The 26,893-nt window shown below is 45.1% G+C and overlaps 1 protein-coding gene across 2 annotated transcripts in view; it reads left to right on the top strand.

Annotated features, from left to right (window-relative positions):
• The first annotated feature begins 7,713 nt into the window (after nt 1-7,713).
• The window catches only part of LOC134355247 (very-long-chain enoyl-CoA reductase-like), a 113,663-nt gene continuing 94,483 nt past the window's right edge, over nt 7,714-26,893 (top strand). For both annotated transcript variants that reach the window (XM_063065040.1, XM_063065041.1), the window contains exon 1: nt 7,714-7,937. In XM_063065040.1, coding sequence (XP_062921110.1) covers nt 7,914-7,937 — 24 coding nt within the window. In that variant the 5' untranslated portion in view covers nt 7,714-7,913. The remainder of the gene's footprint in view (nt 7,938-26,893) is intronic.

Below are 26,893 nucleotides of genomic sequence, written 5' to 3'. Positions count from 1 at the left end.
TCCAGGGTGAAAAAGGTACTGTTGTGCCTTTTTCACCACACATTCGTTATGTACAGACCACGTGAGATCCTCGGTGATGTGTATGCAGAGGAACTTAAAGCTGTTCACCCTCTCAACCCCAGATCCACTGATGTCCATAGGGGTTAGCCTGTCTTCATTCCTCCTGCAGTCCACAACCAGCTCCTTTGTTTTTGCGACTTTGAGGGAAAGGTTATTTTCTTGACACCACTGTGTCAGAATCAGAATCAAAATCAGGTTTATTATCACCGGCATGCAACTTGAAATTTGTTAACTTACCAGCAGCAGTTCAAAGTAATACATAATCTAGCAGAGAGAAAAAAATAAGTAAAAATATTACGTATGTTGAATAGATGTAAAAAAATTCAAAAACACAGATACTGTATATTTAAAAATGAAGTAGTGTCCAAAGATTCAATGTCCATTTAGGAATCGGATGGCAGAGGGGAAGAAGCTGTTCCTGAATCGCTGAGTGTGTGCCTTCAGGCTTCTGTACCTCCTACCTGATGGTAACAGTGAGAAAAGGGCATGCCCTGTGTGCTGGGGGTCCTTAATAATGGACACTGCCTTTCTGAGACACCGCTCCCTAAAGATATCCTGGGTACTTTGTAGGCTAGTACCCAAGATGGAGCTGACTAGATTTACAACCTTCTGCAGCTTCTTTCAGTCCTGTGCAGTAGCCCCTCCATACCAGACAGTGATGCAACCTGTCAGAACGCTCTCCATAGTACAACTATAGAAGTTTTTGAGGGTATTTGTTGACATGCCAAATTTCTTCAAACTCCTAATAAAGTATAGCCACTGTCTTGCCTTCTTTATAACTGCATCAATATGTTGGGATCAGGTTAGATCCAGGAACTTGAAGCTGCTCATTCTCTCCACTTCTGATCCTTCTATGAGGATTGGTATGTGTTCCTTCATCTTACCCTTCCTGAAGTCCACAATCAGCTCCTTTGTCTTACTGACGTTGAGTGCCAGGTTGTTGCTGCGACACCACTCCACTAGTCGGCATATCTTCCTCCTGTATGCCCTCTTGTCACCGCCTGAGATTCTACCAACTGTGGTTGTATCGTCAGCAGATTTATAGATGGTATTTCAGCTATGCCTAGTCACACAGTCATGGGTATATAAAGAGTAGAGCAGTGGGCTAAGCACACACCCCTGAGGTGCACCATTGTTGATCATCAGCGAAGAGGATATGTTATCACCAATCCACACAGATTGTGGTCTACCGGTTAGGAAGTCGAGGATCCAATTGCAGAGGGAGGTACAGAGGCCCAGGTTCTGCAACTTCTCAATCAGGACTGTGGGAATGATGGTATTAAGTGCTGAGCTATAGTCAATGAACAGCATCCTGATGTAGGTGTTTGTGTTGTCTAGGTGGTCTAAAGCCGTGTGGAGAGCCATTGAGATTACATCTGCCATTGACCTATTGTGGGAATAGGCAACTTACAATGGGTCCAAGTCCTTGCTGAGGCAGGAGTTCAGTCTAGTCATGACCAACCTCTCAAAGCATTTCATCACTTCTTCTCTGTAGGCTGCCTCATTATTATTTGAGATTAGTCCAATAAGTGTAGTATCATCAGCAAATTTAATTAGCAGATTGGAGCTGTGGGTGGCGACACAGTCATGGGGAAACAGAGTAAAGGAGGGGAGTAAAGGAAAGAATTCCACGCAGGGAAGCGAGACTAGGTGGGAATCTTGTTTGGTATGGACCGATTGGGTTGAAAGGCCTGTTTCCATGCTGTGTGAATCTATAACTCTTATTAACCTTGGTAAAATCATCCAGAATAAGTTTTTTTTTGAGTTGATTTGTTGACACCAGGTGGTTAGTTACTGCATGCAGATAAATATTATGTTTCTTTATCCATGATCATGCTAAATGATTAAAAAAAGATAACAATATATTGCTCAAGAAATTGTTTAGCAAAACACATGTGAGAATTATAGAAAAATGACTGTATGCATTGCCTGTGTGGAGTCTGCAGTTCTCCCTACGACTGCACAGCTTTCTTCTAGGTACACCAGTTTCTTTCCACACCTCTGGGATGTGTCATTTGTTAGGTTAATAAACAACTATAAGTTGTTCATTGTATAGGTGCTGCTGGAAGGATCCTTTGTCTCGCCATAATCTATTCTTTCACACATAACCTGAATCAAGGTGTGAGAAACCATAGGCTTTGGGGAGATATGTGTATGGGGTTGATGGGAATGTCCAGTATCTATGTTGGTAGCATATATGGAAATTTGTCAGTCTTTGTTTATGTATAGCTTCTCATAAATTCTATTGTGCTTCTTTATGCTCCTGTAAATGAATCTCAAGGCATTATATGTAGCACAGTATAGAGTACTGTGCAAAAGTCTAAGGCTACGTGCTTCAAGGTCGCCACCATCATCCCCGTGCCGAAGAAGTATTCAGTGTCCTGCCTCAACAACTACCGTCCCGTCGCACTCACATCCATCATAATGAAGTGTATCGAGAGGCTTGTCATGAGACACATCAAGACCCTGCTGCCCCCCTCACTGGACCCCTGTAGCTCACGTACTGTCCCAACCATTCAACAGACGACGCCATCGCCACCACCCTCCACTTGGCCCTCACCCACCTGGACAAAAAAGACACATACGTTTGAATGCTGTTCATAGACTTTAGTTCAGCATTCAACGCAATCATTCCTCAGAAACTGATTGGAAAGCTGGGCCGACTGGGCCTGAACACCTCCCTCTGCAATTAGATCCTAGACTTCCTGACTGGGAGACCTCGGTCAGTCCGGATCGGGAGCAGCATCTCCAACACCATCACACTGAGCACGGGGGCCCCCCATGGCTGCGTGCTCAGTCCACTGCTGTTCACTCTGCTGACCCACGACTGTGCTGGAATACACAGCTCGAACCACATCAACAAGTTTGCAAATGACATGACAGTGGTGGGTCTCATCAGCAAGAACGATGAGTCAGCATACAGAGAGGAGGTGCAGCGTCTAACGGACTGGTGCAGAGCCAACAATCTGTCTCTGAATGTGAACAAAACAAAATAGATGTTTGTTGACTTCAGGAGGACACGGAGCGACCACTCTCCGCTGAACATCAACGACTCCTCCGTAGAGATCGTTAAAAGTACCAAATTTCTTGGTGTTCACCTGGCGGAGAATCTCACCTGGTCCCTCAACACCAGCTCCATAGCAAAGGAAGCCCAGCAGCGTCTCTACTTTCTGCGAAGACTGAGAAAAGTCCATCACCCACCCCCCATCCTCACCATATTCTACAGAGGTTGTATTGAGAGCATCCTGAGCAGCTGCATCACTGCCTGGTTCGGAAATTGCACCATCTCGGATCGCAAGACCCTGCAGTGGATAGTGAGGTCAGCTGAGAAGATCATCGGGGTCTCTCTTCCCGCTATTACAGACAATTACACCACACGCTGCATCCGTAAAGCAAACGGCATTATGAAAGACCCCACGCACCCCTCATACAAACTCTTCTCCTTCCTGCCATCTGGCAAAAGGCACCGAAGCATTTGTGCTCTCACGACCAGACTATGTAACAGCTTCTTCCCCCAAGTCATCAGACTCCTCAATACCCAGAGCCTGGACTGACACCAACCTACTGCCCTCTACTGTGCCTATTGTCTTGTTTATTATTTATTGTAATGCCTGCACTGTTTTGTGCACTTTATGCAGTCCTGGGTAGGTCTGTAGTCTAGTGTAGTTTTTGTATTGTTTCATGTAGCACCATGGTCCTGGAAAACATTGTCTTGTTTTTACTGTGTACTGTACCAGCAGTTATGGTTGAACTGACAATAAAAAGTGACTTGACTTGACTATAGCTAGGGTGTCTAAGACTTTTGCACAGTACTGTAGTAATTTTATGTTTTGCACTGTACTGTGCTGCTGCTGTAAAAAACAATTCCAAGTACTCCGTGAGTGATGATTAACCTGATTCTGATATGGGTCCCTATTGTGGACTGAGACTGGGAAGAGAGCAGGGAGAGAGGAATCATAGTTGGGAAAAGGGGAGTGGAGAGGGGAGGGAGTGGGAAGCACCAGAGAGACATTCTGTAATAATCAATAAACCAATTGTTTGGAATCAAATGACCTTGCCTGGTGTCTCGGGCTGGATGTGTCTGCACCTGTGCCAACCCCTTCCCCTTCTCTGCCACCTGTTCCACACCCCTTCTGTGGCACTCCACCCTCACCGTTCCCAACATCCCTTTCTCCCACCACATTTACAAACTCACTCTCTGCTCTATATTGACAAATATAGTACTATTCAAAAGTCTTACCAGCTATATATACATATGTCCCCAAGACTTTAGCACAGTGCTGTATGTACTTTGATAAAAAAATACTTTGACTTGGAAATGGGTGAATAAGATGGTGTTTTAGATTGAAGAACTTTCATCAGAACTGGAAAAGGTTGGAGATAAAGCAGTTTTTAAGATATGGAGGAAAGGAATGGCAGACATCCCACCCTGCAAAAACTCACTTCAGGGAGGTAACACCATCAATTTGCAGGAGACTCCTGGAACTTCCGGAGAGGTGGGATATTTGCAATCAAGTAGCTCCTTAGCAGCTAGCCAGCTAGTTTAAATAATGTTAGCTATGCTAATGAACAAATGACACCTGTTAAACTCACCTCATCATGTCTCTTACAGTCTTAACCCACCATGGGCAATAGAAATGTCACTGTTGCAAACAGTGCAGCGAGCAACCCTGTCATTATTTTTGACCTCTATTAGGCAGGGGTACACTTTAGTGTAGTCTGGGGTGATGTACGTTTTATATTTTCTTTTTTTGGAACACTCTGTCATGGCGTGATCTCTCCCTCTTGCGCGCTCTCTCTCTCTTTCGTGGTCGCTCTCGCGGTCACTCTCTCAATGCTCTCTCTTTCTCTCTCTCGCTCTCCTGCTCTCTTGCTCACTCGCTCTCAAAAAAATTGATTTCCGGGATATTGTATATAATTTGTGGGCATCAGGGAGCCACTATTAATATGTGGGAGACTCCGGGAACTTCCGGGAGAGGTGGGATGTCTGGAATGGAAAAGGGATAATAGAGGAAGTCTGAGGTAACGTGGAAGGCAGAGAAGGTTACAAAGAGTGCAAAGCATCAGAGAATGTAAAGGACATGCATAAAGAAGTTGAAGTCTGATTACCTCCAGGGTACATGAAGCGATGAGACTGGAGTTCAAGGCCCTGTTACTGGCGAGTCCAGAATTCAAGGCCTAGTATTCGGTGATCGGTGGGTGCTGCAGTCGATACCGAGGATCAAGGTCTGAAGGTCAATCAGAAGACCAGAAGTTGAGGTCTGATCGCTGGAGTCTCTGAGGTTGCAGATCTCTGTGAGTCCACTGGGAAAGCCGAAGCCCAATATTCGAGTCCAAGTCCGCTTGAGGCTGGAGGCCAAAAATGGCCTAACCTGGGGTCGGAGGACTGTATGCACATGGGGTGGGACAGGACTTGCTTTGCTGTTGTTGTTTTGTTGCTTGTCGCATCTTGTTTTGTTGTGTTCTGTGTTGTTCTGCCGAGCATTGTGGGAATAATATGTTGGTGCTGAGCATTGTGAGAATGCTATGTTGGTGCTAAGCATTGTGGGAATGCCATGTTGATGCTGGAATGTGTGGTGACATTTGCAGGCTGCTCCCAGCACACACCCAAGTGTGTGTTGGTTGTTAACACAAATGATGCATTTCACTGTGTGTTTCGAGAGACAAAAGATGTAGAACCATTATCTGAAATGAGGTGTTGATTGTTCACTGACTGTGGCTTATGTACACGGCCCGTGCTTTGAGCATAATGTCTTCATCTTGTACGATGCTGTCACAACTGGAGACCACAGGAATGATGATCTCAGCAAATAGTACTAGAGTGTTTATTGTTCCTTGGAGCACTTCATCAGAAAGATACAAGTCTTATTGGCTCAGACTAGAATATGCTGCAGGTTCATGTTACTGCACCCACACGCAATGTAACTGCACCTATTTTCTACTGCACTTTTCAACGTGCAATAAGTGCCTTTTAAATATATTAATTGATATGCGCAGAACAGAGTTGTACTTAACACCAAAACAGGAAGTGGCAGCATGGTAGTGTAACACTATACAGCCCTGGTAACCTGGGTTCAATCCCTGTTGGTGTCCCTAAGGAGCTTGTACGATCTCCTCGTGACGGCGAGGGTTTCCTCTGGACGTTCTGGTATCCTCTGTCATAAGGGGGCATTGGGAGTGGACTCAAATGCAAGACACAGGCACTGAAGTACTAGGAAGAGGACAAGGTTTATCAAGAAAGCAAGGGGAGTCAGGAAGAAACGACGCTGGACATGGCCACAGGCCCTGGACGAGACAAGGACACTGGGCCTGGGCTACGACTAAGACTAGGAAAGTGGGACCAGGACAAGGAACTTGGAACTAGGAGGCTGGGCGAGGACTCTGAGCCAGAGACTGGACAGGGACCCAGAACCTGGGTCTTGGACCCCGGAACTAGGCGAGGACTGGACATGGCTAGGCTACATGACTGGACGTGGCTACAGGACTGGACATGGAACTCCTGCACAGGACGAGGCACATGGACAGGACGAGAACACAAAGCCTTGGCTTGGACAAGACGAGGTTCTTCGACGTGGCTTGGGTTGGGCGAGGGAGACTCCTGGACTGCGCAAGGTACTCCAGGGCAGGACTTGGATCTTGGACTCAGCTTGGTTAAGCTCTTGGGTACGGAGCGGGGACTCCTCCTTGGAGCGCAGAGCCGGGACCCTTTCGAGGACGCGGGGTCGGGACCCTCCTAGGACGCAGGGCTGGGATGACCGCTGAGGAAACTGTCAGGGATTCAGATGAGGAGGGGAAGGGAACAGTCCAGCAGGAAATCCTTGGTTTGCAGAGGTATTCATGTGCCAGCCCAAAACAAGAATCAGGTGCTTCAATTAAGGCACCCAATGGAACAAGGGAAAATAGGAAACCCCGGAATAAGGATCAATGAACCGGAATGTGGATTTCACGGACTGGACCATAACATCCTCCCCTCCCACATTCCAAAGACCTGTGGTTTACCAGGTTAATTTGTCACATAGGTGTAATTGAGCAACATGGGCTTGTTGGGCTGCAAGAGTATGCTGTCTCTGAAATTGCTAAATATTTAACTTTCCTTTCATGTTGTGTTGTAGATCCATGTTTGATAATGCTGCTGTAAAATGCTTTGGGATGTTTTGGCTATGTTAAGGATAGCAGTTAATGTAGATTCATATGCAAAACAACCCAGCCCAGGGAGGGGGAGGGAGAGAAGGGAGTTGGGAGGGAGATGGGTTGGGGGGAGAGGGAGGGAGAGAGGAGGAATGGAGGAATGAGGAAGGAGGACTGGGGACGAGGGGGAGGGAAGGGAGAAGGGGTGGGGATGGAGAGGGAGAGGGGAAGAGAGGGGGAAGAGGAGAGTGGAAGGGGAGAGGGGAAGAGGGGATGGGGTGGGGGAGGGGGGAGATGCTGGGAGTAGAGCAGTATCTAAACGTCTGAGCTCAACTCCAAGAGACGATAGCTTTGTAGTCAAACACTCTCCTGTTGCAATCAGCGAGGGAAATAAGAAACAGTTCCAATTTTCCCTCCTGTAGAGCAAGGGGAATTGAAGACTGCGCTAAATTCTCGTGGAGTCATTGAGTCGTGGATGTGAGTGATGCTCCCATTCTTGGCCTTAAGTCACATTTCGTCCTTAGCTCCACCCTGTATAGAATTTCCCAGGGCCCAGAGAGGAGATGGTCAGTACGCGGTCCACTGCCAGACACTCTCTGATTCCGACTTCTGCTCCCTTAACTCAACCGAGCTGTCAGCGAGCGCAAGCCGCCGGGGTTACTCCTTAGATCGCACGGGGGACCGGCACCAGCACCAGCACCGACCGCCCGGGAACTCCTGCAGCCATGAGCCGGGTCAGCTTCTTCGAGGTAGGAAGAAACGCAAAAATAGTGGCGGTTTTTGTGTGGTATTAACGAAAGAGATCTGCATGCAATGAACGAGGGCGTGCGGGGTTTTTTCTTTAACATTTAGCGATGTACTGCTATGGACTCTTGTATGGTGTGGCTAAAAGTAGTGTACGGGTTACTGCTACACTTTTTGTCTAATTCAGACCCACATTGTAACTGCTTGATACCCTGTCTTTATGAATTGCACATTTAGACAGAGACGTAACGTAAAGAATTTTGCTCCTCATGTATGTGAGGGATGGAAGTAATAAAGTCAATTCAATTCAATTCGGGGAGATGGAAACAGCTTGCAGCACAATTCCGTATTTCGGCAGAGTGGATGTCAGTATATCTTGGGTTCATTCAGACAGGGACTGTCGTCTCCTATAAGTGATTTCTGCATTAGTATCAAGTGTATCAAAGCATGGACCAGTTTCTTGAAAACATTCGCATTACAAATCCTGAATAGCATGAGAAAATATCTTGAATTATACGGAAGGATAAAAACTTTAATAAATGACAGTCACAATGAATGCATTAGTAGAACTGATTGATACTGGTGAATATGAAGAAGTCACTGTGTCTTTCAGACAGCCAAAATATTTTGACTTTATTGGAGTTTGGGGGAATGAATTAAGGACTGGTTTCTAAATGCTGGAAAAGTTTCAGGATTGCAATTGATTTTAATTCTAGTTCTGGTGTCTTGGGCATGATACAGTGTGTACGTACTATTAACTCCAGCCAATAAAATTCTCTAAGATCATATTTCCTTTGATATAGAAACACAGAACCATGTCGCACACAAAGAGCACGAGGCTTTTGTGCTTTGCCAGCTTGATGAAAGCCCCCATACCTTGTCCTCGCCGTCATTTTAATCCCCCGTAACGATTCATTCAATCCCCTTTTCAGAGTTGCTATCAAATCTATGTTCTTCACTCTCTCAGGCAGCACATTACTTATCATGAATGGATTTACAGTGTAAAGGTGCCACTTAACCCACAATATTATTACCATTGCTCAAATTTGTTCTCCCCCTGCCCACCTCAGCTTAAATCTCATCTATCCGCCATTTCAGAATGCTCCGGCTGGCTTTTCTCCCCCCTACTCCCTGTAATCCACCTGTCATTCAAAACTGTCCATGACCTAATGTCAATTGCTTAAGTAACCCCTTGATTGTAAAGAAATTGAGTCTCATCTTTATAATCTCCATCCAGTTTTTTAACCCTCTGAGAGAGCATCACTTCTCCATTATCAATCGTGCATATGTAGATCATCAACGAGAAACAAAAAAAAAATAAAAGTAACAGAAATAGACCATAAGCCAGAAGACCAGATTCAGGCCATTTGGGCCCATCGAGTCTGCTCCGCCATTCCATCATGGCTGATTTATTATCCCTCTCAACCCCATTCACCTGCCTTCTCCCCATAACCATTGATGCCCTGACTTATCAAGAGCCTATCAACCTCCACTTTAAATATATCCACCAACTTGGCGTCCACAGCCGTCTGCGGCAATGAATTCCACAGATTCACTATCCTTTGACTAAGGAAACTCCTCATTGCAGCATCCATTGAGAGGGTGAGGCAGAGTGCCAAGGCAGGGACCAATCCTATGTATTGGAGGAGGTACAGGAGCCTGAAAACCACACTCCTTGATTTTGGAACCGTCTCTTCCCCTCCGCCATCAGATTTACAAGTTTTTCCAGCCTGCAAGCAAATTCTTACCTCTAAATCATAGAGGAATTTGAAGTCACTGCGCAGTTTGGAAGCCCTCTGTGCAGCTTTAGCCAGCTCGACAGCTCCCAGCCCTTCTTCAGCCCAGCGAGTGCGCCTCACTGCATCAAGTGCGCGCATTTCCTTTGCTGTACTGCATCCTAACTCGAGCTCAACCTCGGAGTCTGACTCAAGGCACTGACCGCTCCGAAATAGAAGCAGAAGTCACCAGAAACACTCAGCAGGGAACAGTGACACAGAAAGGAGGGTTACTGCCTGACAATCTCAGTGAGGAGGGTTCAATCCTGAGTTCCAGTGCTGTCTGTGCAGAGTTTGTATGTTCTGCCTATGACCAGGCAGGTTTCTTCTGTGTGCCCCAGTGTCCCCCCATACACCGAAGATGTGAGTGTGTGCGTGTGTTGGGAGGTTCCACTGCTCCCAGTGTTAGATGAGTGATAGAACCTTTGGGGAGAATCAAGTTTAATAACACTGGCATACAGTATGTGGTAAAATTTGTTAACTTTGTGGCCACAGTACAATGCAATACATAATAATCAAGAAAAAACTGTAAATTACAGAGAGTATATATATATAAAATAGTTAAATTAAATAAGTCGTACAAAATTTGAAATAAAAAAAGTCGTAAGGTAGTGTTCAGAAATTGGATGGCAGTGGAGAGGAAGCTGTTCTCGAACTGTTGAGTGTGTGTCTTCATGCTTCTGTTCCTCCTTCCTGATGGTAGCAATGAGGAGAGGGCATGGCCTGGGTGATGGGGGATCCTTAAGGATGAATGCCACCTTGTTGAGACATCGCTCCTTGTTGATGCCCTGGACTCTGTGGAGGCCCATGCCCGTGATGGAGGTGACTAAGTTTACAACTCTCTGCAGCTTTCTTCAATCTTGCGCAGTAGTTCCCCCCACACCAGGTGGTGACACAGCCAGTTAGAATGGTCTCCATGGTACATCTCGAGAAACGTGTGAGCGTTTTAGGTGACATACTAAATCTCCTCAAACTTTTAATGAAACATAGCCAATGTCATGCCTTTGGGTTATGGTAGGATGAATATGAAAGGATGCTTGGAGGTGTTTGAGAACTTGATGGGTTGTGCTTTACCTCTCTGGTGGTCAGTGCAGACTTAGTGGGCTGAAGGGCCTGTTCTGATCTGTATCTCTCTATGACTTGATGACTCTAGTAGAGAGTAAAATAATTGATTTTCCAGATTATTGACTATTTGAAAGTCATTGGCCTGAGACATCACACGTGCTGCCTGGCCTGCTGAGTATCCCCAGCATTTAGTGTAAGGTGGTTCATTTTGGTAGGTCAAATATGATACCAGAATATAGTATTAATGGTAAGACTCTTGGCAGTGTGGAGGATCAGAGGGATCTTGGGGTCCGAGTCCATAGGACACTCAAAGCTGCTGTGCAGGTTGACTCTGTGGTTAAGAAGGCATACAGTGTATTGGCCTTCATCAGCCGTGGGATTGAGTTCAAGAGCCAAGAGGTAATGTTACAGCTATATAGGACACTGGTCAGAGCCCACTTGGAGTACTGTAGAGTACTCAGTTCTAGTCGCCACACTACAGGAAAGATGTGGAAACTATAGAAAGGGTGCAGAGGAGATTTACAAGGATGTTGCCTGGATTGGGGAGCATGCCTTATGAGCATAGGTTGAGTGAACTTGGCCCTTTCTCCTTGGAGCGACGGAGGATGAGAGGTGACCTGATAGAGGTGTATAAGATGATGAGAGGCATTGTTCGTGTGGATAGTCAGAGGCTTTTTCCCAGGGCTGAAATGGCTAACAGAAGAGGGCACAGTCTTAAAGTGCTTGGAAGTAGGTACAGTGTAGATGTCAGGGAGATCTGCTCTGTACCTAGAGAGTGGTGAGAGCATGGAATAGGCTGCTGGTGACGGTGGTGGAGGTGGATAGAACAGGGTCTTTTAAGAGACTCTTGGATAGGTACATGGACCTTAGAAAACTAGAGGGCTATGGGTAGCCCTAGGTAATTCCTAAGGTAAGGACATGTTTGGCACAGCTTTGTGGGCCGAAGGGCCTGTATTGTGCTATAGATTTTCGATGTTTCTATTTACTCAACTGAACATTTGCAGGCATTTGTTCAGCTGTCAAGGTGAGAAGCAGTGGGATTCTCTTTTGAAACATTTCTGGCTTTTCCATCTTAAAGGCTTTCTGCAGATATGCGTGTATACACACACACACACACACACACACACACACACAACGGGTCAGGGGTCCTGATCCGCTGAATTCTTCCAGCATTTTGTATCTGTGCTCTGGATTTTCTAACTCGCCCCTCTTTTAAGATGTTTCTTAACACCTATATGCATCTGGACTAATAGGTAAGATTTGGTACCAGTTCTTTGTTTGTCCAGAGTCCTGTGCAGTACCTTGGCAATTCTTTTTTATATCAGAGATACTATGTCAATTGAAGTTTATTATTAGGTACAAAATATTTTCACCTCAACTTCTGACGCGCATGCCAGATATCTTGAATCAGACCCTCTAGTTACTGACCGCTCTGTGAGTGGGAGCAGCAGACACTCTAGTTACTGACAATTCTGCCAGCATTGTGTGATTTTATTTTTTTTAACTCCTTAACTCTCTCTGTGGGTCTTGTACCCGATTACAGATTAGGATTAACATCCACTCAGTGGCCACTTTATTAGGTAGCTCCTATATCTAAAAAAAGTGGCCAGTGAGTGTATCTTTGTGGTTTTCTGTTGCTGTAGCCCGTTCAGTTCAAGGTTCGACATGTTGTGCATCCAGGGATACTCTTTCGCTCACCACTGTTGTAACGTGTGGTGATTTGAGTTACTGTCCCCTTCCTGTCAGCTTGAACCAGTCTGGCTACTCTCCTCTGACCCCTCTCATTAACAAGGCATTTTTGCCCACAGAATGGCCACTCACTGGATATGTTTTTGTTTTTCGCACCCATCCTTGTAAACCCTAGAGCAGGGGTTTCCAACCTGGAGTCCATGGACCCCTTGGTTAATGGCAGGGCTCCATGGCGTAACAAAAGATTGGGAACCCCTGCTCTGGAGACTGTAGTGCATGAAAATACCAGAAGATCAGTGGTTTCTCAGATGCTCAAACCGTCCCATCTGGCACCAGCAATCATTCCATGGTCAAGGTCACTTAGATCGCATTTCTTCCCCATTCTGATATTTGATCTGAACCTCTTGACCAGATCTCTATGCTTTAATGCATTGATTTGCTGCCACAGAATAGGCTGGGGGTTAGAGACCTGCATTAATGAACAGGTGTACTGGTGTACCTAATATGGTGGGAGTAAATTCTGCATTTATCCAATCACACATGTGTAATTGTCTATGTGAATCCTGTATGGACAGCATTTGTGAGTAGTTTAGTGACCACAAAAGTGACCATGGATCATTGTAATACCTCATGAATACAGAATGAAAGGTACAGGTAGCCAGCCAGAGGGTCAGCAAACAGTATTTTCCAGGTGGTCACTACAATCAGAATGTTTACCAGTAACCTCGGCACACTCGAATCATTGTCTCATCTTGTGTCTCTTCAGGACTAAAGTGTATTGTTTCCTGATATTGCTTTTACTTTTGATTTGTATATTGTGTACCCGATTCATTATTTTAACCATGCATGTCCATTGAATCACAAAAGAAACAGATATTGGAAATTCGATAGTGATGATCATGAGGAAGAGCAGTACATGTCAGAAACACCACTGGGATTGTGAAACGGGCCCAGCAGAGATTGCACTTTCTGAGGAAGCTTAAACAAGCATCACTCCCCACTAACATCTTAACTACATTCTACAGAGGCGTGGTTGAGAGTGTGCTGACCTTTTGCATCACAACCTGGTACTCCAGCTGCAGTGCTGTCGACAAAAAAGCCTTGCAGAGGGTGGTTGGGGAGCAGAGAAGGTCATTGGGGTCTCCCTACCTTCTGTCCAAGGCCTCTTTCAGAGTCGATGCCTCCAGAAGACACGGTACATCATTAAAGACCCCTCACACCCTCTCCATGAACTGTTTGTTCTTCCGCCATCAGGCAAACGTTACAGGAGCATCAAAACTAAAACCACAAGGCTACTAAAACAGCTTCCTCCCACAGGCAGTCAGACGACTAAATAGCTGCTCTACCTGACTCTGCTTTGGACACTTTTAACTTGCACTGGACACGTATAACTTGATTTTAACTGACATGTGGCTGTTGTGTTTTCACTATTTATTGTTATGTTTATTATTTAATGTTGTGTTTATTATGTTATGATTGCACTGCTCCTGGAAAACGCTGTCTCATTCTGCCCTGCAGAGCTGATGTATGGTTAGAATGACAATAAAGTTTTTTGAAACTTGAATCTTTGAATCTTGAAATCCAGAAACCACATGAGTGCTGGACCACTGAAATAAGTCCAAAGCTGAGATAGATAGGGATTTTATCAGTCAGGGACTGAAGAGGGGAGAGAGAACACGAATGCTACTGCTTCTTATTGACTATTATATGATGTGTGAGAACAGCGAACTTGATCTGATCATTGGAGGTTCCACTGATTAAGAATCTGTCGAATTCAGCGAGGAAGAGATCTTCAAATGACACTCACTGATTCTGGGTAAATATAACTTTTAGAGCCTATGAACATGATCAGGAAATGATGTTCTGGTCTATCAAGCCTAATTCCGTCACAGTACCATTTATCTTCATGTGCCATTAACTCCCCTGTTGCATAGCCATGAAGTCTTCTGGAGAAAGGAATATGACAGAGAGCTAATTTATTAAAATATTCTATTAAGGCGTTTGCCAATATTTCTCCTTCACCATCACCATCCCCCTAGAGCAGGGGTTCCCAGCTGGGGGTCTACAAATTCCATACTTAATGGTGTTGGTTCATGGCATAAAAAAGTTGAGAACCCCTGCTCTGGACAAAGCTGGCTAATTAGATACACAATTGGCCTGATGGTAGAAAGCAGAGGGTGATGTAGAAAGTTCCTCCTTGAACTGGAGGCCTGTGACTAGTTGTGTGCCTCTGGGGTGGATGCTGGGCCCATTTTTGTTGTCATCTATATCAATGGTTTGGATAGGAATGTACAAGGCATGGTTAGTAAGATAACTCTAATATAGGTTGTATAGAGGACAATGAAGAAGAAATCAAAATTTACAGAAGGATATTGATCAGCTGATTAAGTGGGCCGGGGAATGGCAAATGGAGTTTAATTCAGTCAGCATAGACCAGTTGGGCCAAAGGGCCTGTTTCTGTGCAATTTACTCTGATTTTTCACGTGAAGTATACCCAGTTTTCTACTCCCGGTTATTGTTAACTATTTTTTTAAAAAAAAGATGCCAACTAAGTGGTCCTCGTCTGAATCTAGCCCTGCCAAAGGAGAGAACCAAAACTGGATAATAATCTGTATTTGTCCAAGCCACAGCCTTGTACAAAGGAAGACTACACTGCTAGTTTTCTTTTTTTGGTTAAAGATTAGCTTTGTTAGTCACATGTACGTACATCGAAACATAGCTTGAAGTGCATCGTTTGTGTTGGGGATGTACTAAGGGTTGTCCGCAAGTGTCACCATGCTTCCGACACCAACGTAACAAGCCCACAACTTACTGACCCTAACTCGTATGCCTTTAGAATGTGGGAGGAAACCAGAGCACCCAGAGGGAATCCACGCGGTCACAGGGAGAACATACAAACTTCTACCAGACAGTGGTGTTACGCTAACCTCTATGCTATCCATTTTAACTCTCTGTACTTTCTGAATCAGATTTATTGTCACTGGCTCGTAAAGGTGAAGTTTCCTGATCTACGGTGGCAGTAGAGTACAAAATTACTATACATTTCAAAAACATAAATAGTGCAATAAAAATGAATAAGGAGATAGTGTTCGCTTTTGCAACAACCCCAAGACAGGAGTCCTGGAACTTGAATGTTTTATGAATTATCCTCAGAAGCAACAGGAAGTCCATTCTTGGTCTGGGGCTTAGTAGGATTTATCCAGGGCCATTTTTCCTGTATTGAGAGAAGCCACTGATATCAATTTCTATCTCCAGTGCCATCTGATATATGGATATTTTAAATGCTTCTGTTAAAACACTGATGAACTCTCATAACATTAGTCATGTTTAATACACTGGTACTAATGTTCATTCCGCTATCATAATTGTCAACCATTAGTGAATTGACACTAAAAGTTTTTGTAGCAACAGATTGAAATCGATTTCAATCTCCTGTCAATGTGCTGCATTAGCACATTTGTGCCAATTTATCATTCAGATCCATCTCTCTTTTCTGAAATCAAAGCAGAGATCCCAACATCAGCGATTATTGGAATCAGGTTTAATATCACTAGCATTGATTTTTGTTATGCAGCAGCAGTATATTGTAATACATAAAAACTGTACTTACTGTAATTTACATATATTTTAAAAGTTAAATTAGGTAAGTAGTGCAAAAAGAGAGAGGAAAATAAAGAAGTGAGGTAGTGTCCGTGGGTTTAACGTCCATTCAGAAATCTGACAGCAGAGAGGAAGAAGCTATTCCTGAATTGTTGAGTGTGTGCCTTCAGGCTCCTGTACCTCCTCCCTGATGGTAGCAATGAGAAGAGGGCACGTCCTGGGTGATGGGGTCCTTAAAGATGGATGCCACCTTTTTGAGGCATCGCTCCTTGAAGATATCCTGGATGCTGGGGAGGGTAGTGCCCATGATGGGTCTGAATGAGTTCACAATTTGATGCAGCTTATTTTGATCCTGTGCAGTAGCAGCCCCCCACAATACCAGACAGCATGCCAGTTAGAATGTTGTCCACGGGACATCTGTAGAAAGTTGTGTCTTTGGTGATATAGCAAATCTCCTCAAACTCTGAATGAAATATAGTCACTGTCGTGCCTTCTTAATAACTGCATCGATATGTTGTGCCCAGGTTAGATCCTCAGAGCTGTTGACACGCTTTCCAATTCTGATCCCTCGATGAGCACTGGTGTGTTCCCTTGTCTTACCCTATCTGAAGACCACATTCACTCCTTTGGTCTTACTGAGTTGAGTGCAAGGTTGTTGTGCTGACACCACTCAATTCAGCTTATTTGATGTTCCCTTCTACTTTTTGAGAGCAGGGGCCTCATTCTCCTATTTCCATCAGTTATTCTCCCACCTTCCCAACGTGAGGAGTTTCAAAGCTCCAAAGACATTGTAGGGTAATGGGTGATAACTTACTCATATTGTTCATAATAGAAACTGTTCTACATAATTCACAAACACTATCATTGAGTTGTTGCGTTCTCTTTAAGAGTCTCAGCAACTGCTTTGGTTTATTCATAATGGAAGTAAAGGGCTATAGATTTTGTTAAGCACGTAAAATGATTCTTGCGTGTTATATTCACAAAATCCCAAATTGGTGACCCCAGACGATTCCTGCGTTACTCAATGACATGTCGACCAATGCAGCCACTTTGAAGCTGCCGGAGTTTTGGGAGCAGGGCACTACCACGTAGTTTGCACAGGTGAAGCCCAGTTTGTGCTGTGAGAGATACCAAATTTTTCTGTGTTGTAGCATCGCTCAGTAGTTCCACTGGAGCCAGAGTGGTCCGTCTACTTGCTGGACAATCTGCCTGCATGTGATAAATATGTCGCTCCAAAAACTCACCTTCTACAGACTTCTGGACTGTCTATCTGAGCGAGTACACCAAACAGTTGCTCTCCTTGCCCATCTCCTAGGCCTTCAGAACTAATGGACTACATACTATCTCTTCTGACCAATCACCATTCTAGTTTTATTTTGAAAGAACTCTTTATGCAATAAATGCCTGATCAAGTTTGTACAGCTCACACTAACACACATGAAGGCCTATAGGGAGCTTGCTTAGATGCCCGATAGTCTACACTCGGTCAGGTAGAGGTGTATCGTTCCTCCTCCTTTCGCTGTCTCAATCGGCCTCCAGCAGTCTCACGCCCATGGCTCCAAACCAGACAACACCAGGTCTGTGTTTTACCCACACGTGCTTCGGCTCAAATGGCAATGAGTGCCGACTGCCTTGCAGCTTCGATGGTGCCAGCGCATCAGAAGGTAGGAGGTCTGTGAACACCGTGGGTTCCATCCGGCAGGGCCGTCTATTCTTTCAGGGCGATGCTTCCTGTGTGACAGGGATGCTCACGTGAGTGTGTGGCCAGCGTTGCCCATTGATTACAAGCTGGAGAGCCACGAACCCTTGCTGAAGGCAGGATCTGGTCTTGAGACATGACACATGATACTCTGCTTCAGTGGGCGACACTACACATGGGACTTTGTCTTGGCTGAAGTGGCTAGACATCTGCTCAGTGCAGATCTCCTGTGCGCCAAAGGACTGTTAGTAGGTCCTCAGAACTGCCAGCTTGTGGTTGCAAACGACTTTGTGTCGTTACCTTGTACCCCCAGTAAGTTCCCTGTGATGACTCTGTCTAGTGCATGCACCACCACCTGTGAATTCAGTCTGCTGCTGGCCGAATTCCCAAACCTCACCAAGCCAACGTTTTCCACCACAGTCACAAGGCATTGGGTCAAGCACCACATTTCCTCAACTGGCTTGACGGTCCACGCCCATGCACGTAGACTAGACTCAGAAAAGCTGGCTAGCACGAAGGCTGAGTTTGCTGACATGGAAATGCTTGGCATTGTACGCAGGTTGAATAGCCCTTGGGGTTTAGCACTGGACGTGGTCCCTAAGCCCATTGGTCATTGCTGTCCATGCCGTCACCTCCAATCATTACCTGGTCTCACATATCCAAAACTTTTCTGCACATTTAGCTGCAAAGGTAAATTTTTCTAAAGCAGACTTAGTCAGGGGGACCACCAGGTTCTTGTGTGTGCTGAGGATATTCTCAAAACCGCTGTTACAACCCATTTGCCCTATCTGAGATTCTGCGCATGCCATCTGGGCTGAAACATGCAGCACAGACTTTCCAGCAACTAAGCAACTTTGTTAAAGACTTAGCTTTTCATTTTGTTTAATTGGATGACATATTTGTCGACATCGCATCCAAAATTGAACACTTGCCACATTTCTGTACACTTTTCAAGTACTTAAGTCAATATGGGCTGATTATTAACCCCATTAAAAGCCAGACTACTGTTGACTTTTTCTTTCTCTGGAAAAGGTGCAACACGCCTGCCATCAAAAGCTGCTGCTTTTAGGGACTTTCCACTGCCCTGCACTACCAAAGCACTGCAAGGGCTTTGAGGTATGGTGAATTTGTATCACCGTTTCATTCCATGAGCTGCTGAACTTAAGCTCCCCTAAACATAAGCTTGAGTGCTCAGTGGACTTGACCAAATTTGATGACACCAAACGAGCTCTATCCAACACAACCCTACTGGCGTACCTGCTCCCCAGTGCACCTGTAGTCATCAGTACTGACGCCTCAGACCATGCTGTGGGTGCTGTCCAAACAGTTGGGTGGCAGCACGTGGCAGTGATGCCCCCTCCGCCCCCCACCCCCCCCACCAGCATGATTGGCCGTGAACAGAGAAAGTCTGCAGATGCTGGAAATCCAAGCAACACACGCAAAATGCTGGAGGATTGCTCAGCAGACCAGGCAGCATCTATGGGAAAAAGTATAGTCAACGTTTCAGGCCGAAAGACTTCTTGGTCTCTATCTGCCCATCTGCCATTTTCATTTTCTACTGGAGGGTCATCATTTCACAGTTTTTGCTGACCACAAACCCCTGCCCCCCCCACCCCATGCACATAACGGGCAAAGCTCCAGACCCTCGGTCTGCATGGCAGCAATACCAGCTGGCCTGCATGGGAATTTCGGAATTTACGACTGACATATCCAGCACATCAAAGGGAAAAGTGGTGCTGTGGCTGATTGCCTCTCACAGCTCACCATTGATGCAATACACATTGGGGTTGACTGTGCCAATATGACAGCTGATCAAGTTACCGACCCAGAGGTCCAGGCCTACAGAACAGCAGGCACAGGCCTGTGGTTGGCTGACGTCATGTTTGGGGATGCAGGAATTGCTCTCCTGTGTGATGTCTCAACTGGTCGCCCTCGTCCCATAGTGCCTGCAAACACTGTTTCATTCACAGCTTCTCGCATCAAGATGAGAAGGTTTCATGGAGACTGGTTGTCTTAACGTTTGTGTGGCATGGCCTTAGGAAGGACGTACGAGACGAGCGTGCAGCCTGTGTTGTATGTTAGTGGGCAAAAATTAACTGTCAGGTTTGGGCACCATCGGCACCCTTTGAGGTCCCTGAGCGACTGCTTGACCATGTCAATGTGGACCTGGTTGGTCCTCTCCTCGTCCTCCTGCGGTTTCTTGCACCTCGCATGGTGGACTGTACCACCAGGAGGCCAGAACTTGTTCCTCTCGCGTTGATGACAATGCAGACAGAGCTTGGACATTCATCAGCACCTGGGTCACACAATTTGGCATCCCTGACACTACTTCTGACCATGGTCCCTAATCCACGTCAGACCTCTGGGCCACAATGGCTCAGAACCTCAACATCACACCACAGCGTATCACCCGCAGTCCAGCGGTCAATGCAAGTAGTTTCAACGCTCCTTAAAGGCTCCTCTGACGGTCTCCCTGATGGATGTGTTGACATGATCATCTCCTGTGGGTCCTGCTGGGGCTCAGAATGGCTCCAAAAGAGGGCCCACAGGCTTCCATAGTTAAGCAGGTGTGCGGGCAGCTGGGACGTGTACCGGGTGATTTTATTTCTGATGCCACAACCGCCTGGTTGGTGTCTCAGCAACGTTCTGATCCCTCAGTAAACTCAATTCTTTGACACCTATTCCCACCTCCCATCATGGCGTACAGTCTCTTGGGTTCTGTCGACCCATGTTCTACCTCGTTTGTTCTTGTCCGCCATGATGTATGTCAACGCCCTTTAAGCTCTTACAATGTCCGTTCTGCATTTTGAAATGGCGAGAAGAGACTTTTGTCGTAGATAGGAAGCGTAAACTTGAATGTATTTCTGTAGGTTGCTTTAAACCAGATGGTTCCACTGCCATAACCCATGCATCATGGCATAACCATGTGTGTTTGTTCATAATAGAACCTGTTCTACATAATTCACAAACACTGTCATTGAGTTGTGTTCACTTTGAGATACTGTCTGACATAATGTTGTCAGTGTAAGGTGACTACTTTTGGGTTTGTTCGTATTGGAGGTAAAGGGCTGTGGCTTTTGTTAAAGCACATAAAATGACTCTCACGTGTTTTATTCACAAAATCCTACAATATCATATACCTTTCTGTACCAGTTAGTCTTGCACGAGTGCAGACATTGGGACTCAGTCTCTCATGGAGAAGAGTGAGAAGCGACCTGATTGAAACATAAGATTCTGAGGGAGGGGTCTTGACAGGATAAGTGTGGAGAGGATGTTTCTACTTGTGGGAGAATCTCGAACTGGGGGGGGGGGCGGCTGTCACTGTATAAAAGTAATGGGTAAAAAAATGGCAGGAGAAGTATACATCTCGATTTTAATATAGACTTAAAATAAAATAGGCATCTGTTAGTCTCGTGAGACCATAGATTTACACCTTGGAAGGTCTCCAGAGCGCAGGCCTGGGCAAGGTTGTATGGAAGACCAGCAGTTGCCCACGCTGCAAGTCTCCCCTCTCCACGCCACCGATGTTGTCCAAGGGAAGGGCATTAGGACCCATACAGTTTGGCACCAGTGTCGTCGCAGAGCAATGTGTGGTTAAGTACCTTGCTCAAGGACACAACATGCTGCCTCAGCTGAGGCTTGAACTAGTGACCTTCAGATCACTAGACCGACACCTTAACCACTTGGCCACACGCCAACACTAATATAGATTTATTGCAGCAGAAATAAATCAACAAGTACACAAACGTGGTGAACTCAGGTTCTCTGATATCTTCATCAGAATGCTTCAATGTCAAGAAGCCAATTCCACAGCTAGGACATAATCTTCTGGAACTGCCTGGAAGAGAAATTAGACAAGCTGGAAGAATCTACTGACACAGCTTTCCCTGCTATGAGTGGCAGCTTATTCTATAAGTCAATAACCAGACATGATCTATAATAGGCAGAAGAACCAGTTCAGCAGTAACTCTGCTCTCAGTCAGATCAGTTGCTTTGGATTTAGTGTACCAAGATCACCTTGCCTGTAGTCAAAATGTTTTTCATGCTCTAGCATTTGTACAAAGGTCCTTGATCACAAGCAGCTGTATTGGAAAAAAAAACTTCTATGAATTATGCCAAGCTTTTAAAAAGTTGAAATATATTGCCTTTTTTAATACTTTATAATGATTTGTGTTCTGTAAGGATCTATTTCTTTTGGAACAATGACTCCCCTTAGCACTACATGTGGACTGTTGTCTCCACATGTACATTGATCTCTCCTGCTGAAATGTGAATGCACCAGTTAACCCATCTCCCATGAGAGTGCTTTTATTTAATCGATATGTAGTTGCAGAGAAACAACAGTTTGAAAAACCAACTGAAATGAATTAGTGTTGCCACTTAGACTTCAAAGTGAATTTATTATCAAAGTACATGTATGTCACCCTGAGATTCATTTTCTTGCAGGCATTCATAGTAGATACAAAGAAACGCAATGTAATCAATCAGAAACTGCACACAACAAAGATGAACAAATAACTCGTATGCCACGGACAACAAACTGTGCAAATACAAAAAAAAGAATAAAACAAAAGAATAATAACAATAATAAATATTGAGAATACAATTTGTAGAGACCTTGAAAGTGAGCCCACAGGTTGTGGAATCAGTCCAGTGTTGGGATGGGTGAGTGAAGTTATGTAGTACTGTACACTGTTCCCCCACCCCTGCACCTTGCAATGAATTAAAGTTACCCTTGAGTAAACGGTAATTAACTTTACAGGACTGCTGTTTTATCACCTTCTTACCTTGGGAACACTGGAATGGTCAATTTTCAAGCCTATTCCCCGAGTCGGTTTGAGAGGCTAATTGACCTCCCCAATCGTATTCAGCAACCTTTACATTTATCTAATCATTCATCTAAAAATAAGTCTCTTACATTTATTCATTGAGAGGGCGTGAGCATTTCGGCAAGCCCAGGAATTACTGTCTATCTTCATAAACACGAGGAATTCTGCAGATGCTGGAAATTCAAGCAACTCACATCAAAGTTGCTGGTGAACGCTGCCTGGCCTGCTGCGTTCACCAGCAACTGTCTATCTTCAATTGCCTTGAGAAGGTGGAGCTAGGTGAGCCACTTTGATAAGATTTAAAAAGGCCAACTTGTTGTTAGCTTTCATCTGTAGTTGGGCAAAGAGAATTTACAACATTGAGGACTGTATGCGCTTGATAATAGGTTAAGAAAAGATCTATTTGGTGCAACTCACACAGACTGCTGGAGGAACTCAGCATGCCGGGTAGCATCTACTGTACAGAGGGGTAAATTATTCCCCTAAATAGATGCTGCCTGACTTGCTGAGTTCCTTAAGAGGGTGTGTGTGTGTGTGTGTGTGTGTGTGTATGTATGTATTTCAAGAATCTGCAGAACCCCTTGTATTTAATATTTACTTGGTGATATTTAATAATTAACTTTGCAGACTACGGGTATTGCTGATAAGGACAGAATTTATTGTCCTTAATCCTACCTCAGACTTTATTTCCCTCAACCTGCGCTAATGTTATGTTATTTTGTTTATTGTGACATAAGTCATGTACTCATGTAATTTATGCTCATTTAAGGTTATATAATTTAGATTTATTACGTTTGTAATAAACTGCTGCTGAAGCAAATAGCTAGTTTTCATGACAATTGTATCCTGGGCATGCTTATTCATGATGATAAACTAGAATATATTCTTGAGGATGTGATGGTGTACCTATAGTCCTTGTGGTGAGGTAATCCCATAATTTTGATGAGTAGAGAGTTCAGATTTAGACCTAGTGACAATGAAGAATGGGAGATGTATTTCTTATCATCATAATGGTGTGCAACTTGGAGCAGGGCCTGTAGATACTGGTGTTCTGATGCCCTTGCTGCTTCTCGTGGAGGGTGGCGGGGCTGGGTGATACATTGGACTCTTGCTTTCAACTAGTATCTTGCCAAAAGCATGGGAGTGTCATGACAACATATCCAACCTCTGACCTGCTTTGTCACTCTGGTACTTTGTGGCTGATCCAGTTGAGTTCCTAGTTCAATGGTTCAATTTGATATCAGAGAATGTATACAGTATACAACCTGAAATTCTTACTCCTCACAGACATCCACAAAACAGGAAAACCCCGAAGAATGAATGGCAGAAACATTGCTCTCTCGCTCTCTCACCCTCCTTCAATTGCATGCCTGCTGTCTCGAAGTTTCAATCTCCCGCGGTGCTTCAGTTGGTGGCATCAACGAGGAATTGGCTCATCTACAGGGCTGCATTCCGAAGGCGCATGTCTTCCAGGCCGCACCTGGAGATATTGGAACGCCGGGCTGCTCAGCAAGTTCTGAGAGTGAGAACCCACCACCTGTGAAGAACTGCAGTTTGAGTGCAGCTGTAGATCACGAACTCTGACAGGACCCCAGCCACCTGTTTCGAGGACAAACTAGAGGAAGACGCACAGGTCCACAGAAACCTCTGGTGACATCTTTAGCTCCTCCAGTTATTACCAACCTCAGAAATATTGATCAAAGTGGATTCAGCAAATGGTAATACCACAGAATGCATGAATTTAGACTCTCTCTCTCTCGCTGTTGCTATTCATTACCTGGTGTGCATGTGGCCTCATTGTTACTTACCACTTACCAGTCCTTAATTAAATATTGTTTAGGACAGTCTTGCAGTCGGCAGCTATGGGTTGTTTCAGTTGCTCAGGCGACGAACATTGCATGACCATCTGTGATTCTCTTCATCTTCTGATCTCATGAAGGAAGCAAGGTCATCGATGAAGCAGCGGAAAATGGTTGGGGCCAAGTCACAGCTCGAAGAAACTGTTTCCAGTGATATCCTAGAAGTGGGACGGATGACCTCTGACAACCATGTGCATCTTCCTTATCACATGGTCCCAACCACCGGAATGTTTTCCCTTTCATGCCTGTTGACTCCAGTGTGCCTTGATAGCACATTTCAGAGTCCGAGTCAGGGTCAAAGTCAAAGTAAGTTTACAGGAAAATAAATACAAAAAATTTATGAAAAATTATACATAAACAAAGGTCAACAACAACAAATAAATTAAAAAATAAATAAGACTGAGAACATGAGTTGTGGAATCTGTGGAAGTGAGTCTATAGATTGTGGAATCAGTTCAGAAAATTTGGTCAATGCCTTAATTACCAGGGCAGTCACAGTCTCTCTGGAATTCACCTCAGTGCTATGATGAGGTCTGGTGGTAAGTGGTTCCGGTAAAATCCAAACTTGGCATCAGTGACTGTTATTGTTAAATAAGTAGCACTCAATAGCAATGTCGGTGACAGTTTTCATTACTTTGCAGATGATTGAGTGTTAACTGACAGAGCATCAACCAGACAGATTGGTTTTGTTTTGCTATTTCCAAATTGTTCGTATCTGGACAATTTTCCACATTATTGGGTAAATGCCAGTATTACAACTGTACTGTTTTTTTAAAAAAAAGTAATTGATTCAATATAAGGGGCTTCCCTTCCTCCACCATCAACTCTGCTCTCAAACGCATTTCTCCCATTTCACGCACATCTGCTGTCACTCCATCCTCCCGCCACCCCACTAGGAATAGGGTTCCCCTTGTCCTCACCTACCACCCCACCAGCCTCTGGGTCCAACATATTATTCTCCGTAACTTCCGCCACCTCCAACGGGAACCCACCACTAAGCACATCTTTCCCTCCCCCCACCTCTGCATTCCGCAAGGATCGCTCCCTACGCAACTCCCTTGTCCATTCGTTCCCCCCATCCCTCCCCACCAATCTCCCTCCCGGCACTTATCCTTGTAAGTGGAACAAGTGCTACACATGCCCTTACACTTCCTCCCTTACCACCATTTAGGGCCCCAAACAGTCCTTCCAGGCGAGGTGACACTTCACCTGTGAGTCGTCTGGTGTGATATACTGCGTCCGGTGCGGCCTTCTATATATTGATGAGACCCGACGCAGACTGGGAGACCGTTTTTCTGAACACCTATGCTCTGTCCGCCAGAGAAAGCAGGATCTCCCAGTGGCCACACATTTTAATTCCACATCCCATTCCCATTCTGATATGTCTATCCATGGCCTCCTCTACTGTCAAGATGAAGCCACACTCATGTTGGAGGAACAACACCTTATATTCCGTCTGGGTAGCCTCCAACCTGATGGCATGAACATTGACTTCTCTAACTTCCGTTAATGCCCCACCTCCCCCTCGTACCCCATCCCTTATTTATTTATTTATTTTCTCCTTTTCCCCTCTCTTTTTTTCTCTGTCTGTCCCTCTCACAAAAACTCCTTGCCTGCTCTCCATCTTCCTTTGGCGCTTCCCTCCCCCTTCCTTTCTCCCCAGGCTTCCATGACCCTCTCCCTTCTCCAGCCTTGTATCCCTTTTGCCAATCAACTTTCCAGCTCTTGGCTCCATCCCTCGCCCTCCTGTCTTCTCCTATCATTTTAGATCTCCCCCTCCCCCTTTCAAATCTCTTACTATCTCTTCTTTCAGTTAGTCCTGACAAAGGGTCTCGGCCCGAAACGTCGACTCTACCTCTTCCTAGAGATGCTGCCTGGCCTGCTGGTTCACCAGCATTTTGTGTGTGTTGCTTGAAATTTCCAGCATCTGCAGATTTCCTTGTGTTTGCGTGATTCAATATAGTGATTGATTTGATTGGCAGTCTGTCATATCCGATGATGACAATTGGATTTGTGCAGTTCCTCTGTTGTGCATTGGAACGTGTTTAGATGTTGTTTTCTGCACCTGTGCGGGAGGGTTTTTAAAGTGGAGAAACTGCTGCTCTGGGGCAGTTGCTATTTGTTGATCTCGGAAGTCCGGCCCCAGTGGTATAAGAAGTTATCACAACTGGGGTCTTTTTATGGCTGCAATGGATGACCATGACTTATTCTGTCCCATATCATGCCCTTCGCTCTCCACAAAGCGTTGCAGAATTGGTTGTTGAACCCAACTGTCGATCTCATCTGCCCAGTCTGCCAGAGCTGACTTTGCCTGTTAGGACAGGCATGTCCATTTCTCACCCGGGTATGAGGCTGCCAGCTACCCTCACCTGGTTTAGCCCACCTGTCGAAGTGGTGTACCGGTGTGTGGCCGCTGTCACAAGCAAACAGCTACATGGAGCCACG

Source organism: Mobula hypostoma, chromosome 12 (genome assembly GCF_963921235.1).
Source record: "Mobula hypostoma chromosome 12, sMobHyp1.1, whole genome shotgun sequence".
In the NCBI taxonomy this organism is placed as follows: domain Eukaryota; kingdom Metazoa; phylum Chordata; class Chondrichthyes; order Myliobatiformes; family Myliobatidae; genus Mobula; species Mobula hypostoma.
Note: the sequence above shows the minus strand (reverse complement) of the source record. Positions and strands in the feature narration are given on the sequence as shown.